This window comes from Maylandia zebra, linkage group LG13 (assembly GCF_041146795.1).
Source record: "Maylandia zebra isolate NMK-2024a linkage group LG13, Mzebra_GT3a, whole genome shotgun sequence".
NCBI lineage: Eukaryota > Metazoa > Chordata > Actinopteri > Cichliformes > Cichlidae > Maylandia > Maylandia zebra.
The window spans coordinates 28,369,669-28,387,418 of record NC_135179.1 but is presented as its reverse complement, the minus strand read 5'-3'; the positions used below and the strand labels follow the sequence as shown (position 1 = coordinate 28,387,418).

At 40.6% G+C, this 17,750-nt stretch overlaps 1 protein-coding gene across 3 annotated transcripts in view; it reads right to left on the bottom strand.

Moving 5' to 3' along the window:
- Positions 1-17,750, bottom strand: part of stk32c (serine/threonine kinase 32C) — a 111,598-nt gene that overhangs the window by 44,775 nt on the left and 49,073 nt on the right. For all 3 annotated transcript variants that reach the window (XM_004554567.3, XM_076891918.1, XM_076891919.1), the window contains one exon: positions 16,983-17,038. In XM_004554567.3, coding sequence (XP_004554624.2) covers positions 16,983-17,038 — 56 coding nt within the window. The remainder of the gene's footprint in view (positions 1-16,982; positions 17,039-17,750) is intronic.

Below are 17,750 nucleotides of genomic sequence, written 5' to 3'. Positions count from 1 at the left end.
GAACAGTGCTGCCTAATAAATGAGTCCCAGGAAATGTTACTTCAGCATAAACAAAATGATCAGGAAACTTTAGAAAGCATTTCGTGAACACATTTAAACTTAAATATCTATTTAATCTGCTTCAGTGGCACTGCCTGGACCGACAGCAGCTGGCTGGAAAATGGCAACGTGTTTCCCAGCCTTATTTAAACTTCCTAAAACTGAAAAAGTAACAGAAACATGCCTGTGGATCCTTTAGCAAAAACTAGCACAGTGGAGAGTTTTTGGAAGCTTTTACTTTTATCTCAGACACAGTTTTGGAAGACATGTTGCTGGGTTTTTGATGATGCCGTTCGGCTAAATCTATCGACGTTCAGATAAAATGATAAAAATCTGTGTGGTAGGACTCGACTTAAGCGGTCAAAGAAGTGCAGGAGACTGATGCTGTCCAGTGTAGCAAGTGATTTATTCACCATTCTGTGGCCCAAGAATATTTACTAGTGATGTGACGTTCTGTATCGAGGCTTCGAAGCGTGTGTCGAGTAATGGAGGGGGCGTTTCCGCGAAGCGCGTATCGAGGCTTGCTTCATTTATGGGAGGAGCTGAAAATGATGACGTCCAAAGCCTCGCTGCCCGGCTGTACCACGTGACTGGTTCAGGAAGCAGTTCGAACTTTGCCACAAATAATCATTTTCCATACTGCCAGCATAAATATACACAGTATACTGCCATCACTACAATATAGATGTTTTACACACTCCTTTTGTTGTTGACATTTACAGGCAATGCCACACTCTTCAAATTCATGCCAACTAATATTTTCACGTCCAGTAGGTGTCCTGCTAGAGCAAATGAAGCTTCAAGAAGCTTCGCGTTGGGGTGAACCAATTGGATGAAAAGCTTCAGTGCTTCATGAGGCTTCATCTGCCCATCACTAATATTTACAAAGAAACAAATAAGAAACTCAACTCTATAATTAACTCAATTCAAATAAACATAACTGAACTTAAATCAACGGAAATTAAGGTCAAACTGCACACAGCTACACTGACCTGAACCCTTCTTCTGAAACACCTGAGTTCGTCTGCTTAAATAGTCCCCTTAATCAAACACTTTCTCCTCTGGACTATTCCATTCAGTAGGTAGGTGAGATGAACATGATTATATTCATCCTCTACTACTCCTCTTGACTGGCAACATAAACTCTGGTGTAATCAATACATATCACAACATTAAATCTATTTCTTTATAAACCCTTTAAAATCAACTTTATTAAATTATAAGAATTCTTCCCCTCCTGCCCTTGGTCTCTTCCTGTGACCTCAGATGAACCCAGAAGGTATAAAGCAGGAAGTAGAACTACATTTCCTCCTTTTGCTTCTGGAAGACAGGTAGGTAAAGGTAAGTTCAAACAATACAAATTAACAGTTGAAATAAATAACATGTTAACTTAACAAACTTGTATGAATTGATTTAAACCAAGATGTTATATTATATAATCTGTAAAAGTGCAGAACATAAACAAACCCGGGATAGTAGATGTTTGCCTATTGCAGATTACATGTGAAATATGGTTAAATCAAAACAAGAATGTTAACTAAGAATGTAGACAAATGGTCTTCTCACCCACTTTGTCACAATCTGTATTAAAAGTGCCTTTGGGGTTGCTCCCTACAGCAGCAGTCACATAATTGACTTCCCCAAACACTATGGCTCTTAGTCCCAGTCTGCTACTTCCAACTAATTCTAGAGAGTCTAGAGTTTAATTTTTAAATTCAATCTATTAGGGCTGCTCAATTAATCGAATTTTAATCACGATTACGATCTGGGCTTTCAACGATCATTAAAAATGACTAAGCCGATTATTAGCCCCTCCCTCGTGCTTTACTCTCGCGCTGCTCCGTGTGGCAAATCGAGCGCACCTCTCTGCATTTCGAACACGTGTCAGAGCAGCGGTCCACAACCTTTTTTGCGCCAAGGACCGGTTTATGCCCGACAATATTTTCATGGACCGGCCTTTAAGGTGTCGTGGATAAATACAACAAAATAAAACTAGTACCAGTACCGAAAAAAAGAAAATTTATTCATACCACACGTGAAAAGACCAAGGAAAACCGAGTAAATGATAAAAAATGATAACAAAATAACGCTGAAAACCGATAAAAACCCTGAAAACTATACATTTCACACCTGAGCCTCAACTCTCGCGGCCCGGTACCGGTCCGGGGACCGCTGATTAAGAGGACCCGAGGGAAGCTCGGAAAGCTAAGCAGAAGTTATTTGGAGAGGAGAGTGACTGCCGCTGGTTGAAAAGAGAGGTAAAAAAAAACTTCAGTGGTGTGGAAACATTATGAGTTTGCGGAGTCAGACGTGGATCAAGTAGACATAGTGTGTAAACTTTGCTACGGTGTCGTAGCTGCACCACAGAGCAATACTGCAAAGTTCACTAAACATAGATGTTTACATTTTTCATTTATTTTTTATATTGCAAACATTTGCACTGTTATCAGTATTTGCACACTATTTTATATAATTTTTTGACAATCTTTAAAGTCATTATTCAATACATTGTTATTGTTAAATAAATATCGTCAAATAATCGAGATCTCAATTTCAGTGAAAATAATCGTGATTATCATTTTTGCCATAATCGAGCAGCCCTACAATCTATTACATTTTCTGTAGTTACTGTCTAAAAAATGCACTGTTACTATGTTGAATGTTCATATCAAACATGTATAATGAAGTTAGTGGACGCACGAGCAATTGCCAGTGGTTGGAAACTGTGGAACAACTGAATTTAATGAACATAAAAACAATAAAAAAACAAGATTACACGGAACAAAGAAAGAAGCTTTAACTGACCTCAGGTCAGCAGGTAGCTTTAAAAAAAAAAAAAAAAAAACAGGGCCGCAGTGAAAACACCCTCAGATCGGATTCAGTGATCAGTCAAATGATCTGGAAGCGGCACTGGTGACCTTACTAATATGATTGTAAAAACTGAGTGGTCCAAAATAGTCCCGAGATTCCTGACTTGCTTGTGTTTCAGAGAACGAGATGATAAACATGAATACGTCTTCTGTCTTTGACTTTGTGGATCAACAACAAATATTTCCACCTCATTTCTGTTCCGTTGTAAAAACTTTCAAGAGATCCAACACGCAACGCAGCTTCTTAATTTGTGAACAGTGGGTAAGATCAACTGTGTATGAATGATATATGATGATTCCTCATGATAGTACCAAGTGGCAGCATGTAAAGATTAAAAAGTAATGGACCTAGGACAGATCCTGAGGGACCACCTGATTAAATTTTGTGCAGATCTAAAACTTTAGGTATGATGAAAACCATTCACGAACTTGACCTTTTAATCCAGTTGAATAAAGGTCATGATGTATTTTATTTTCTTTAAAAACAAACCAAAATTCCCATCAGCAGGAATTGTACTTTACAACAAACATCACTAAAAGTGAGTAAATAGAGTTTATAAGCGGCGAGTATTTACTGAGGAAATCTCTGTCAGTGGAAAACGCTACGAGCAATATGAGCTTTTGGATACACAGACAATTTGTGTTAATTCACTGGGATTTGTCAACATGGAAAACTGTTCTATATTGTGTTTCCTTTGAGCCCAGCAAGTTATGGGAGTGACAAATAGCCAGCTGCATTTACTGATCGCAAACATACAGAAACAGTCCGAGTGTTATTGAATTCAGCAGTGCAGCTATGAGACCGCTTTAGTCTCGTGCACCAGGGGATTTGAAGGGTAGTGTTAATGAGCAAACACAACTGAAAAGAAAAAAAGCTGTTCATATGAGCTCTGTCCAGGGTTTAGACTTGGCTCCAGATTTCATGTCTCCAAGCAGCGGGAAGGACGGCGGCGCTGGCTCTGGGTGAGATGCTGTCACAACGCTGGCTGTAATCTCTGACCACCAGCTGCACATAGCACCTGTTTATCTCTCCTACAGAGCGCTTTTTAGAGGTGGCCAGACGAGCGCACAGACACACACAATAAGCATTAATTCAGGGACCACGCCGTTTCTCCGTATATTTCTCTATGTGCTGTTAGAAGCTATTGGATGCAGGGGGAATCTAAAGGCAAGGAGTAGCGCCACAGATGAGAGCACCTGCCTGTCTCTGCCTCACAGAATCCATGCTTTGCATCACAACAGCTCAGATGCTCACTTTTAATAGTTTTGAGCTCTGGAGCATGAAACCAACTTTGCTTTTGTGTGTGTGTTTTTGCAGCACAATCATTATTTAATAAGGACGAAGAGAGGCGAATGACACTAATAACAAGGAGCTTGGCGGGCTGCTTCCTGGAGTTGATCTCCGTAGGGTCAGCCAGGGGCGCCTGGCAAGCAAAGAGACACGTACCTACGACTGAACAGCACATGAAAACATCCAACACTCTAAATAAAGGCAGCTCAGTTATTCACCCATATGTTCTAGAAACTTGAGAATCCTTAATGAGGCGATACGAGCAGCAATTACAGATTAACAGTGGGGCTTCTGAAGGGAGCAGCTACATGTAAACTCTGATTTAAAACCAGAAGTAATCCATTAAAAAAAAAAAAGCAACATAAATTCATTAATTTTTCAGCAGAGTGCACATTGCACAGAGCCAAGTGAAAGAGATTATTCAAGGATGCTGTAATTAATATTGCCGTAGAAGAAAAGGCCAGTGCAGCAGCTGCTGTGTATTACAGTGTCTCAAGCGTTCAAATGTGAACGAAACCACGATTCAGGTTTCTATTTAAACAACGCAGCCTCCCTAAATTTGCTGGGAAAAATTCCACTGGGACTCAATGTGACCTATCTGCTGGTACGACCCATCTACAGATCATGAGACTAATTATATATTCCACTGAGATGATCTGTCCAGCTCTAACCTCAGCTGCCGAACGGGTGGAGGATGTTAATTCAGGAGGTCACTGGATAATGATTCCACGGGGCACTGGAGAATTCACAGTAAAAAAAAAAGAATATAAGATTCAGTCTCTGGAGTGAAAAGCGCTGGATTTAGTTGAGCTAAGGAGGGGGGAAAGGTTTCTGAATGTAACCTAGCACGTCTCCACTCAAGGAGGTAAATACAAAAAAAAAAAAAGTTCAGTTGTATTAAAGAGCCGAATACACCATGAGAAGCTTTTTCAATTCCCTTATTCCTTATTAACTTAATAAAGAATTATGAAAGAAGATGAGTGGAAAACAGTGAAGACTGACAGGTCTATTGGCAAGAGCCTCAAACGATGCTTAAAATAGCAAATCAGGAAGTTCATTACTATCTTTTAATAATGTGTGTCATCCATCACCGAGAAGAGATCGCATCACATGTAGTACCATTACTCATGGCTTTTACAATATATATATATATTAGACATCACAGTAAGGCAGAGCGCCTTAATAATAAGCACAAAGCTCAGAGTTTAAGAGAATTGCTTAAGGACACACAATTGAATCTAAAGCATGACTGAGGTTGTAAACCCTGGCACCAGTGCCCCCAGGCATTACAAGATGATTTATGGTGGCCATAAACTTTCTATAAAAGATGGACGTATCTTCAGGGTCTGAAAAGTGAAGCCAGTGCGGAATTACCTTAAACTTGGGCCAAGTCCTGTTGCAAAACGAGCTCCATGTTAAGACAGACCTCTGCTCTCTTGTTCTCAGACCTCAGAAAATGCTCTCTTGATGAGTTTATGGTCTCAGTCGCTATTTGGAGGTCATGATGTTCATTTTGTAAACTATCATCAATAAGGGTGATAAAGCAGATGCTTTATAAGACGCTAAATGCTTTCAGTTAGCATCATAAAATCTTACACGCTGCATTAAAGTATAAGAGTAAAAGTAATTCAGAGTGGTTGGCTCTCATATTGGCACTGGCGATGGTTTTATTATGTTTAAATATGCTTCATACGCCCAGACCCATGAATTCATATCAACTTAAGAGCTTGAACTAAAAACAAACTGTAGAAATTTTATTCTTGTTGTTTTATAGTTCACCATCTGTTGTAGATGACACCGCTAACCGCAAATGGGAGACAATCTCTCAAAACATATATTTTTACCATTTTATGGATTCTTTTATGCATTATACTGAACTGAATTTATAAAGAAGAGAGTGCTCATTAGGACAAACAGCAGAAAACTAAACTTGCTGGAAAGAACAATTTAAAAAGCAAAAGACACATTTAATAAGGGCTGAATTCTATTCAGTTTCAGGTCCTTGTACTGCACGTGCTGGCCCAATGCACTTCTATTAGTAGAGCAATGAAACTAATCTTTGTAACCCACAAATATACTGTATATTATTCAGATTGACTGATGGTTACTGGGAAAGTTATGGCCCTCCACAACAGTCCCAGTTGTGGAAGGTCACTAAGCCAACTCGTTTCTGCACAATATTCACTTCTATTTCTTTATAAGCTTAGTTTTGCAGCCCTTCACAACAGTCCTAGTTTCTCATGTGGCCATTTGGGAAAATTAATTGCCAACGGCTAGATCAAGAACCACGAATGACCTTTTAGTGTAGGATAGCAATAATAACATTATTAAACCCTAATAATAAGATACGAGGTCTTGAGACAGACTACCACTCTTTCACCTTTTTTTGTATCAACTAATATATTGATGAAATCAGTCCCTAAACATTTCAGAGGAGACTGACCTGCAGCCACTCTCTCTGTGATTTTGCAGGCTAAAACTCTGAGTTTATATCTCAGTATATAAATCCAAATCTGCCTTCTTCCACTCTAAATCTTTCATATGTAAAAAAAAAAAGAAAGAAAGAAAAGAAAAAATACTGATCTAGCTCTGCACCCCAACCATCTGCCTCAGCCTCCGGCTCTTTTCTACCCAGGCCTCCCTCTGGTTAATCTCAGTGTTACGCACTCCTTGAACACATGCACTTATTAAATGCTTATTAGCTGAACATATCACTTGGTAACAAAAAAGCCCTTTCATGTCGCGCTTCAAAGCAGAGCGTCCCTGTTAAATCCCACTGATGGCTGTATGTTGTTTACCTTTCCGATCCACCTTCCTCCACCGCCTCGTCCTCTCCACTGTTCTGCTATAGTTAGCAGTCCTATCAATTGCTGTCAGAAGGCCTAAAGCTCCAGGGACTACAAGGCTTGCAGCGAGGAGAAAAAGGTTGGGTGTTAAATTTAGTGGGCTCAGTCAGGAAGCTGCAGATTTTGTGTTTTCTAGGTCAGGTAAGTGCCAAGTCGGCCAGAAGCCTCTAACTGAGGCACACGGGTGAAACATGGACAGAGAGGGAAACATGGACAAGAGGGCCACTGGTCCAGAGAGGGATGACGGGGGGGAAGAGAAGGAGGGCAGCCCGTGTCTTTTCTATTAAGTTCTCCAGAAATGTACTGTGCATTCTCCATTGCCTCAGGTTAACGTTCAGCTCATGCCTGTTGTTGGTAAGAATGATTTAGAAAGACGTGCCTAAGTAAAGGGTAACCTGGAAACGTGCAAATGCGCCCACTCCCTTGCACCAAACACGCTCCTCTCACCCACGTTTCATTCTGGTAAGAGTGCTTTGAGTGAGTCGAGAGAGGAAAACACAGTTTCAGGGTCGGATAAACATGTCATCCTGGGAGAAGAAAGAATAATTTGCACTTTCATTTGGTTCATTCCACTGGATGTCTCCTGCTCCACAGCGGCTGCTGTCAGCCTGCAGGAAATGAACGTGCTTACTGAGCTCGGCCATCCATTTGCTCAGCTGCGGGAAGATGGCAGGCATGACCATTAATACCGGACTTCTCTGAGGCTTAGCTGTGCAAAATGAAGCTATGTGATACAAGCAAAAAAAAAAAGAAAAAGAAAAGAAAGAGGGATACATTTTCTTCTCTAGTATAAGAACAGTCTCAAGTACAGATATAAATACATATAAATGATGGCACTTGCAGCACAAGCACACCTGCATAACAACACATTATTCTAGCAGACTGAGAGCGCTTCGCTCTCCAAAGGAAATGATTTGCTTTAGGCATCATTTACAAAACTCTACAGAAATGTATTAACTTTTCAACATGCAGTGCTATCTTCAAAAGCCCTATTTGTCTGACTAACACCTCAAAAGTTCAGTTCATCGTTTAAGGGCACGTTCTGCATATCTGACTAGCTCGAGTCAGTGAACTTTTGGCACTGTGGCTACAGTGACAGTAGATAAAGGATGTACATGACCAGTCAACCAGTTGGTTTCACTACTTTTTTTCAGTCCCATTTATCATTTAGGAATAAACCAACATATTGGTTGAATGTTGGTATCGGTCACAACTGGCTGTGTTGAATGATATCTTCATATCAACATATAAGATGGAATTGACTGCAAGTGACTGATATTTATCAAGTGTGTCACTTTTAAATTTTAAAAAATCTGATGAACAAAGATGAAAATAACAATGCAGATTAGGCTGAGCCTATCGTCCATCGTTTGTACAAGGACGATTTATTTATTTCTTTGCCCATGAGTAAGTTTGCTAATAACGATGGAGCTAATAGAAGCAGTCAACAGAAAAAATAATAATAATAGGAGCGCTGTTTTAACAGCAGCCTTTTTCATCTGCGAGCAAATGCACCCAGCTCACAGTGCGCCCAAATGTAGCGCTTCATTTACTCAAACTCACAACAGAAAGAAAAAAAGGCAGTAGCCTATGTTCAGAAAAAAGCATTTGTACATGGACAGATAAAATGCTCATGCAAGATAGTCGTGCTCGCACTATACGTCTGCATAAGCGGCACACCACTTTGGTTACGTTCTTAGGTTTCATCTGGTTTAAACATGCTCCTTTAAACCTCTTTCATCCGGTTTAAAGCCAAAGAAATCCCAAACTGGCAACTTTATTTTTGTTTTTGCAAGTAGTTCGTCCATGTTTGGACTTCTTCTGTGTTGTAAATGCATGAATCAGTCCGCCCATCAAAAGGTCTTGTTGATTATTGGACTGACGATTGTCAGTTGGAATATTTTTACATATCGCCCAACCCTAATACATGCCCTATTTTACTAATGTACAGACCAGCTAACTGTTGGTTCTAAGATGTTCTGAAGCGCTGACAGACAGCAGCCGCTGCCTCTTTGCGACAGGAAATTGCAAGCAAATCAGTGTGGTTCTATAGTGATTTAATGTAGAAAGATTAAAGTACTGTTGACTGCCAAACTAAATCTTTCAGTTCTCGTCATGAGCCATATCCATGGGACTGCTATGACAGAATAAATTTAACAAAGAAATGAAAGCACAAGATTTTACAGAAACACAGACAAAAGCTGTGGATGCATTTAATCTGGATTTGTCACATTAAAGTGAAACACCGGTTGTCCTCTCAGAAACGAGAGAGGAAAAAATAAAAGAGGATCTGTGCTGAATGCACTAAACTAAGAAACACTTTACATACACAATGATAAACTAATACAAAAATTGTAAAGACACACTTGCCTGTCTGTGCTTTCCTCTAGTTTATATAAAACAGACGTTTGAAGCCGTTCGTGTATGAAGGCGAGGAAATGTAAGGACCACATAATGAGGATTACATGCATCAAAGAAGGTAATGGAGACCAAAGATGCACAAAAAGGGCCTGAAGGCTCATCTCCACTATAGGTTTACTGAAGCTGTTTGAGGTGTAGCTGAGTGCTCCATTAAGAGTGGAAATATCTCATACATATTCATCAACATGATATAACTCGCAGTTTGCCATCTGCTATCTTGTTATATATCACAAAAACAAGAAACATACACTTTATATAAAACATGGACGTAGCCATCGTGATGTCATCCACTGTTAAGTCCCCTTATAAGCCTGAAGCTTGGCCATACCCTGAATAGCTGTCCTTCCTGGCTTTTCTAATGATGACCTTTAGTTACAAAATGTACTTCATAATTTATTCATCATGACCTGAAACTAGTGACTGAGCCCATAAACTCATCGGGAAAATGTGGACAGGGCAAGAGAGCTGAAGGCAGTTTCCAAAAGACTTCTCTAGTGCTTTGCAACCAGAGAAGTTTCCCTCTGCTGGGAGTTTAAAATAAATAAACACAGGCACTTCGCCTTTGGCTTAATTTTTCATTCTCGGCGGCTACGTCCGTACGAACATATTTGGTGGAGTTCACACTTGACATTTTGGCCATGTCAGTTTGGAGCTGATGCCACTGTTCAGGAAATTTAAATATCAATTAAGCCAGCAGTCACTATCCGCTCTTTAAGTGACTTTCGGGTCCAAACTACTCTGCGTTTATTAAGGCCGTTGTGTTTTTAACATTTTTTAATGCTTTGTATCTTGCTGTATTTAATCTGAACAAGCCCCTAAAAAGAAGTCAGTGATCACTGTTGGCCTTTCTCTGTTTTTATTACCGCTGTTCAATGTTAAACTTAATTGTTACACCTGATAAAGCAGCCACACCGATCACTTGATTAAAGATGAAAGAATTTAGACAGCTTTTAACGCTCAGTGATGCCGCAGTGTTCGTTTGACTTTGGGATCTGAAGCGAAGTTTGGACCCTGAAACGACCAATGATGTCAGACTTAAAGACCAGATTAAGTTTGGGCAAGCCCGTAACTGAAAAACAAACAAAAAAAGAAAAGAAAAAAAAAGGTGCTTTTCAATGCTTTTCCACTCACACCACTGCCAAAAATAATGGATTAATCCTGAAAAGTCAATAAAGGAATGCTTTTGTTATTATGAAAGTAATACCAACAATAATCCAGCAAAGGAGAATTTGGACTTTTATTAAAAGTGAGTCTGTAAGATGTAAAACTGATCGCTGTTTTCACTGAGAATGTGCGATATACCTAGTTTGCTACCTTTGTTAACTACAGGTATTTGACATCATCATAATCCTGACTGGTCACAGCTCCAGTCCTCTCTCTAGCTGAGGTGTCCTTCTCTGGGCAAAAGTAACTTAGTTCCACATTCATTCCCTTGTGAGACCGACCGCTGACTGACCCGTCAGTATTACAGCTTTCACAAAGGCATTGATTGATTGATTTGTGTTGGTAAGCCCTGCCTACGTTAACTGGCAGGCTTTCTGCTCTTACTACAGCACATAAGCAGTATGCAAACATCATGCTGGCAGACTTGTTATTTCATTCTTATCTCCAAGCTGACAAAGACAAATAGCCTTTAGGATGATGACTAACCACTACATTTGACAAATGGGACACAGCATCAGCTAATGCAGCTGCAGTTACTGTGCTGCCAACTTCCCCCCAAAAATAAAGAGCAGTACAGAGTTACTCTGTTACACTAAACTCTGTGGCAAACAACTCAACAGTTTTGCAATGACGACACAAAGTATCAGTTCATATCTCATCAGGTACTGGTAGTTTGGAATAAGCAGTTAGTCAACTCTAAATATGGAAAGTTTTAAATCAATTTCAGATCACTTTGTTCTGGTAAATGTGGTTGAGCGCATCCAAAGACTAAGAAAATCAACCCCTATAACTCCTTTAACTACAAAGTCAGCTTCACACCCTTCTTTTGGATGGTTTTGTTACTTAATTTTGTCATACTGAAGGCACTCACACCTAAAATTTCGATTTATAGTATCTTCAAAGGTTGCAAAGACATAAATATCTTAAAGACTCTTATCTTTCCTGAGGTCCAGCCTGAGGGCACGGCATCGCTGATCAAAGGACACAAAGTTTGCAGGCAGACGGAAAAACTTATCTGACCTTTTAATGTCAAATGAGAATTATTTGATCGCAGATTCTTATCAGTTTTAATCAGAAAATGTAACCTTATCTGAAGAAAAACGCTGGCTACTGTCACAGTTTTGAAATCCATTCTCCATGCTTCTGCACAGATATCAAAAAAATGTGGAGGTGGAACAAAGCTCTCTCTCCTGTTTGTAGAAGGTACATAATGATGCTGTACATGAGAATACTGATACTTGTGTTATTCTCTGGGGAAGAGTGGTTGGAATGATAATGAAGACAACCAAGAATTTAACCCTATTATTAGTAGAAATGCAGCAATACCCAGAATACCCTGATGATTAATACGTCTATGTACGAAGGCACACTTTGGCAAAGTTGGGCGGTGATGAAATAAGATTCAGGCTCCAGCGGAGAATTTAGAGGTCATGACAGCTTTCTGGCTCGCAGCAATGCTGCCATTCTCATTTTCTACCCTATAAGTTATAATTTGTTGGCAGGAATGTTAATATTAACGCCTCCAAATGGCCTATTTTTTCTTTTTTGGATTTCACAATCTGCTGGTCCATTTCTTGTAGATAAAAAAAAAATATGGTTGAAATCATACCGTTGAAATAAATAAACCAGGGAATATCAAGCTCTCTGCGTGGTATGTTAAAGCAGCTATTCCAACCATATGGCCCCGTCTTCTTCTTCTTTATGTTGCTGTGCAGTGTAGGTTTACTCGGTGAAACCTATAGAGGTGTAGTGTAATGGAAGAGCGCGCATTTCTAGGCTAATTGGTTGCCGAGGGCTATGCTGTGGCTGAGCTGCAAGATGAACTCTGCAAAACCAACTTTCATCTAAGTAAAGATGAGAGTTGGTTTTGAGAGGTGCAAAGAAGGGAGGGATGAGAAGTAAAAAGCAGCTACTGTCAGTCTTTAGAGACAGGAGGACTGATTGGCCGTCTGGGAGCCCAACGGAGGTTTAAAAATACAGAAAAAAGTTGAAAACGTTGAAGGCTTGATCACCTCCTGACCTTTCCATAGATATGATGAGTGTCACAGCCTCTTGCGGTGTCAGTTTCCCTCATCTCCATCTCGTTTTTACTCCCACTCATTTCCAGCAGCTGTCTCTGTTCGTCTGCCTTCCCATTTCCATCCTAATGAGGCTTTATTCCCACTGAAGCATCTGCACGGCGCAGGGAAAGAAGACGCAGGAACCGCCGGCTGAGTTCATCCACAGCTTCTGACCTTCCCTGTCTCTCTCCATCCACCTCTGTTCTATCTGTTTAGATGTTTACCTGTCCATGTGACTGTTGACATTAGGAAGCTGTCACTAAACTGCTGTCACTGCCAATGACTGTCATGTCCCCTCGAGTGTTAGCCCCCCTCCAGAGCTCTAAAGCACAGGCTTTAATAAGCCCAGCAAGAGAAATGCCAGCTTCCTATGCAGCCTGAGCTGAGAACATTGGAGTGACAAAGAAGAGGGGGGCGAAAGTCTGATGCACACAGGGAAAAGTTAGAGAGGAAAAGAGAGAGCAGGAAATTATTCTTACTCTTAGGACTCATATGGCCCAACAGGCCTAGCCGTCATGATACAGATGAGCTACATCCTCCTGGAAAGCAGCTACCATTACAGTCTCCCCCATCTGCTGGAAGGCAGATGCTTCAAAACAGAGTGAGAAGTAAAGAGAGACGGCAGGAACTCAAACAAAATTAACGCCATATTTTATCTTTAATAATCCTATATATTTATATATTTATACTTTACCAAAACAGCTTGTTTTTGTGTTTTTTTTTAAAACTACCATCTCTCTTAAACCAACTTGAATTGAATAGTGAGCACAGCCACTAGGCATTATGTAACAAAAAGCCAGGGATGGGAGGGAGGGAGACGGTACCTGCACTGACGTTTAAAAAGAAGGAATAGGAGGAGGAGGGGGGATGGAGGTGGTAGAGCACTCCAATAGGGGGGAAACAGAGCTTTCAGTAAAGCTCAGTCAAAGCACTTTCCTAATGATTTCCCTGTAACATTAGTCCTCGAAGTCCCCGTCACAGCAGACTACTGTGAACGGCACCAGACAGTTAATGAGACAAAAACAAGAAGCTCTTACAGCCAGGAGGCTGCTTCCAGATGAAGCTTGATTAACTTAATTGATTATCTGTGAATAAGTCTTGAGCCTCTCCTCAGTTCTTTATATTTTGCCTGTACTGAGCCAGATGATCTTCTTGAGCAACATTTCTTTAGACTTTCTGAAGGTTATTTAAAGTTTTTCTTTGGACATTGACTGCTTTTTCACCCATTTTCAGTCAAGTCCTTGTACTGATCACTTCCAGAGCAAAATTTTTGGTTTCCTTTTGAAAACCACTTACAAAGCACACAACTTAGCAAAGAACCAATTTTAAATTGTATTGTTAGTGATTTTGTTACTAGCACCCTGTCACAAAACACACCATTTCTTCCCATTTCTTTGGCCTGGACAAGTAGGGCACAGAAAAAAAAGAGGACAGGCCGAAAAATCTATGTACACCAGAGGAACAGTACTTGAAAGTTATAGCAAACACCTGACACAGGACCTGAAAGATGCACCTGGTCCTTCAGTTGATCCATCTAGTGTTCACCAAAGCCTCATCTCATGGTATCAGTGAAGGGTGGCTGTCAAGAAGCCATCATCAAGGAAGGGAAACAGGGAGAAAAGGCTGAGAGATGCCAAATTACACAAGAACTGGACTAAAATCAGTGGCAGCAGGTCAAAATTTGACATTTCTGGTTCAAATTGCTGGTAATATGTCTACAACCACCTGTAAAGCTCTGTACTGTACAGCTCTGTCATAGTTTGGGTCTGCATTTCAGCCAGGGTGTTGGGGATTTTGTCAGAATTGATGGAATTATGAACTCAGAAAAGTACCACCAGACTTTGATGCACCATGCAATACCATCTGGAAAGCGTCTGACTGGCAGCAGCTTACTAAACACAACAAAACACCATCATTCATGGACTGACCTGAGCCGTGTGGCATCATCTTGGCAGAGAATAGAACAAAAAGGCAGCTAATATCGAAAGAAGAGCTCTGAATGTCCTTAAAGAAGCTACATTATCTCTAATTCAGTTCTGGACCCAAGCTTTTATTTGTACTCCTGTACTCAGGCACAAATTAGACTTTTCAGGTACAAACTGTAACACCCAAACCCACGCTGTCATTATGCCAGGATCAGCTTACATTTTCAGACTGCAGTTGTAGCAGCGGCTACGCTCGGAGAATTTTGATGCAGGATCTTTGGCTGCCAGCAGGCATGCCTCCCTGTGCATTTTTATTTTTTTTTTTTTAAACTGGTGACTGAAGGTAAAGGTTTCACCGCGCATCTGTCAGCTGTCAATTAGGGCACTTTAAGTCCCAGAGTGCGATATGAGTCCTTGCGGTGCTTAGTCAGGGGCAGAGCACGTCTTCTGTAGTAAGAGTCAAAGTGGTGTCTGCACAAGCTTTTAAGCTAGATAACACAAGGAGGAGCTCTTATAAAACAAGAGTGAGACTGAGAGGCCTGCTGCAAGAAGATACACACCCAAGTGCTGGGCTTGTAAAGATGAAAAGTGAGCAGAGGAAAATGAGCGTTTCAGGAGAAGGACGCGGTTTCCTCTTTTTCCCCTCTGGCAGCCTCACAGCAGGAAGTTATGAGGTAGCCCCAACCTACCTCACATCTCCCCGCTGTGCAAGAACGAGCTCAGCAACACAAGCATTCTCTCTCTTTCTCTGTAGATGTGCATACGTGCACATCTACAGTGCTGCATGCCGATGAACCCATTTTCTTGGAGCACCTACACAAGCTGCAATATACAGATCATGTTTCACAGCGCTACAGCGAGAGGCAAACACCTCCCTCTGTTTGTGCTTCATTCTAGCTTCTCCCTTCTCTTCCCAACCACACACACCAACACCTTTCTCTTGTGAATTTTATTTTAATCCTTAACATAAAGACAACTATAAATTAGGATAACCAAACCTGTTTTACTACCTCCTACACCTCCCCCACTTAAGTGTGTTCAACAGGAAGCTAAAGGTTGGTGCTGTTAAAGTGTTCAAAAAAACAGCAGGAGCTCGGTGTCAGGCCACAGTGGGCCAAAAAACACACACAAGATGACCTCCAGCGAGGACAAAATGTATCTGGACGTCTCTGTGAGCATCTGTCTCACTGTGTAAATGTAGCACAGTGTCTGTGCGTGCATGGCTGGGGAGAGATGCAGCACAGCTGAAAGCCGGCGCTCAGACGAGGACCCGGTGCATCGTCCGTGTCTCATCTCAGCCAGTTTACTTACAAACTCTTTAAGTTTGAATTTTAAAGCCGACAATGTGAATGAAACTTATTTACATGTGGCGTTCATCTCAAAGAAACTAGAGTGAGTGTAAATTGTTATTCTAAAAAGATAATGCTTCCCGGCTTACTGCGGATCCACTTCAGTATCATAAGGGAAGTGACAGCAGCTCGAGGGAACAAAGCAATAAGTAAAAATTAACATAAATTCACATGGTAATGTATTCAGCATTGGGCAATGACTTACAGAGGGACATGTTTTTAGAGGGAAAAAGTGTTTTTGTAGAGAGCAAAGAATTTGCACAGGCGTGCACAGACACAAGTATAATGAACAAATATTAGCAGTGATATTTGGGATTTAAAATGAAGATAAACTATTCCAATCTCTGGAGCCCCAATTGTGTATCTCACACACACACACGCCCGCCTGCCTGCACGACCGCCCACACACACACACACACACACACACACACACACACACACACACACAGTCCTGAATTCATTACTGAAGTCTCATCCAGACGTTCAATTGGTACACAAAGGAATTCTTCGGCAGGAGGCAAAAAAAAAAAGGCCCACAAGTTAATCCAAAATGACTGTTTTATCAACAATGGCCACCAACGGTGATATTGGCACCTGTGACAAGGTTGAAAAGAACTGTGGGTAATTTAGTTTCACAAAATGCAGCGTGCACACACACACACGCCAAGTTCTCCTCCTGCCTCTATTCAGCCCAACCGCGCGATGACAAATAGAGCCGCAGAATTGTGCTACTCTGTAATTAAATTGAGACGTGGGGTCAAAATTCCCAATAGATTGAATGAGATGAAATATAAATTGGCTCTCCTCTGACTTTATAGAAATAATTACATAAGCTGCATTTATAACTGTTATTAAATGAGCAAAAAAAGGACGGCTCTGTTAAGCAGCATACGAGAACTAAAGTGTAATCCCAGCACATTTAGCTTAGTTTGCTCTGATTCTTTAGAGATGACGACTGTGGTGGGTAATTAAGGGCAAAGAATATACAAGTCGCATGAAAATTGGAGACCACATTACCTTTCCAAAGCTCCCCTTCCCGATGGCCCGCAGAATCTGGAAGTGGTCAAAGTTTACTGTGGAGAAAATGAGAAGCAGTTAGTGAGAACGTGTCAGTTTGAGTTGAGCTATAAAACAGGGAACGTGACATGTACGGCACTGTGCAAAAGTCTTGAGCCATCCCTCATTTCTTTATTTGCTTCCAGGGATCCAGACTTCCCTGTAATTTTTAAAGTGGTATTAAGGAATAGCTCTCCAGGCTTTTTAAAGTGTTTCTGATTTTTAATCCAGGGCTTGTATTTGACCAGTTTTTGTCTGTTAAGACACTTCACACTAATCTATGAAACATTCAAACATAAACACACACCTAAATCACAGAAAGGACCAGAAAACTTAACAAAGAACCAATTTTAAATTGTATCTTTACACATTTACTTGCGGCCTATTGCAAAAAAGCAAAACCCCACATAATTTGTTCTCACTTCTTTAGTTGAAGAATGCAGTTAATAACACCGTTAACACAGACTGACCTGGCAAAATACAAAAAAAATGAGGGGGTGGTTCAAGACTTTTGCTCGGTACTGTATGAGAAATGGAAATCCAGACTCTATGTGCACTTCACAATGTATTGGTGCACTTTGGCAGTACTGTGAAGATTAAATGTTTTTTTCAAAGAATTAAAAAGTAGGAGCACAGTGGGAGAGAATAATGTGTGTGTTGGATAATGAAACATGTGAAAGATGGAAAAGTAGAAATAATGAATCACAACAGTCAAAATGTGAAAAAGCA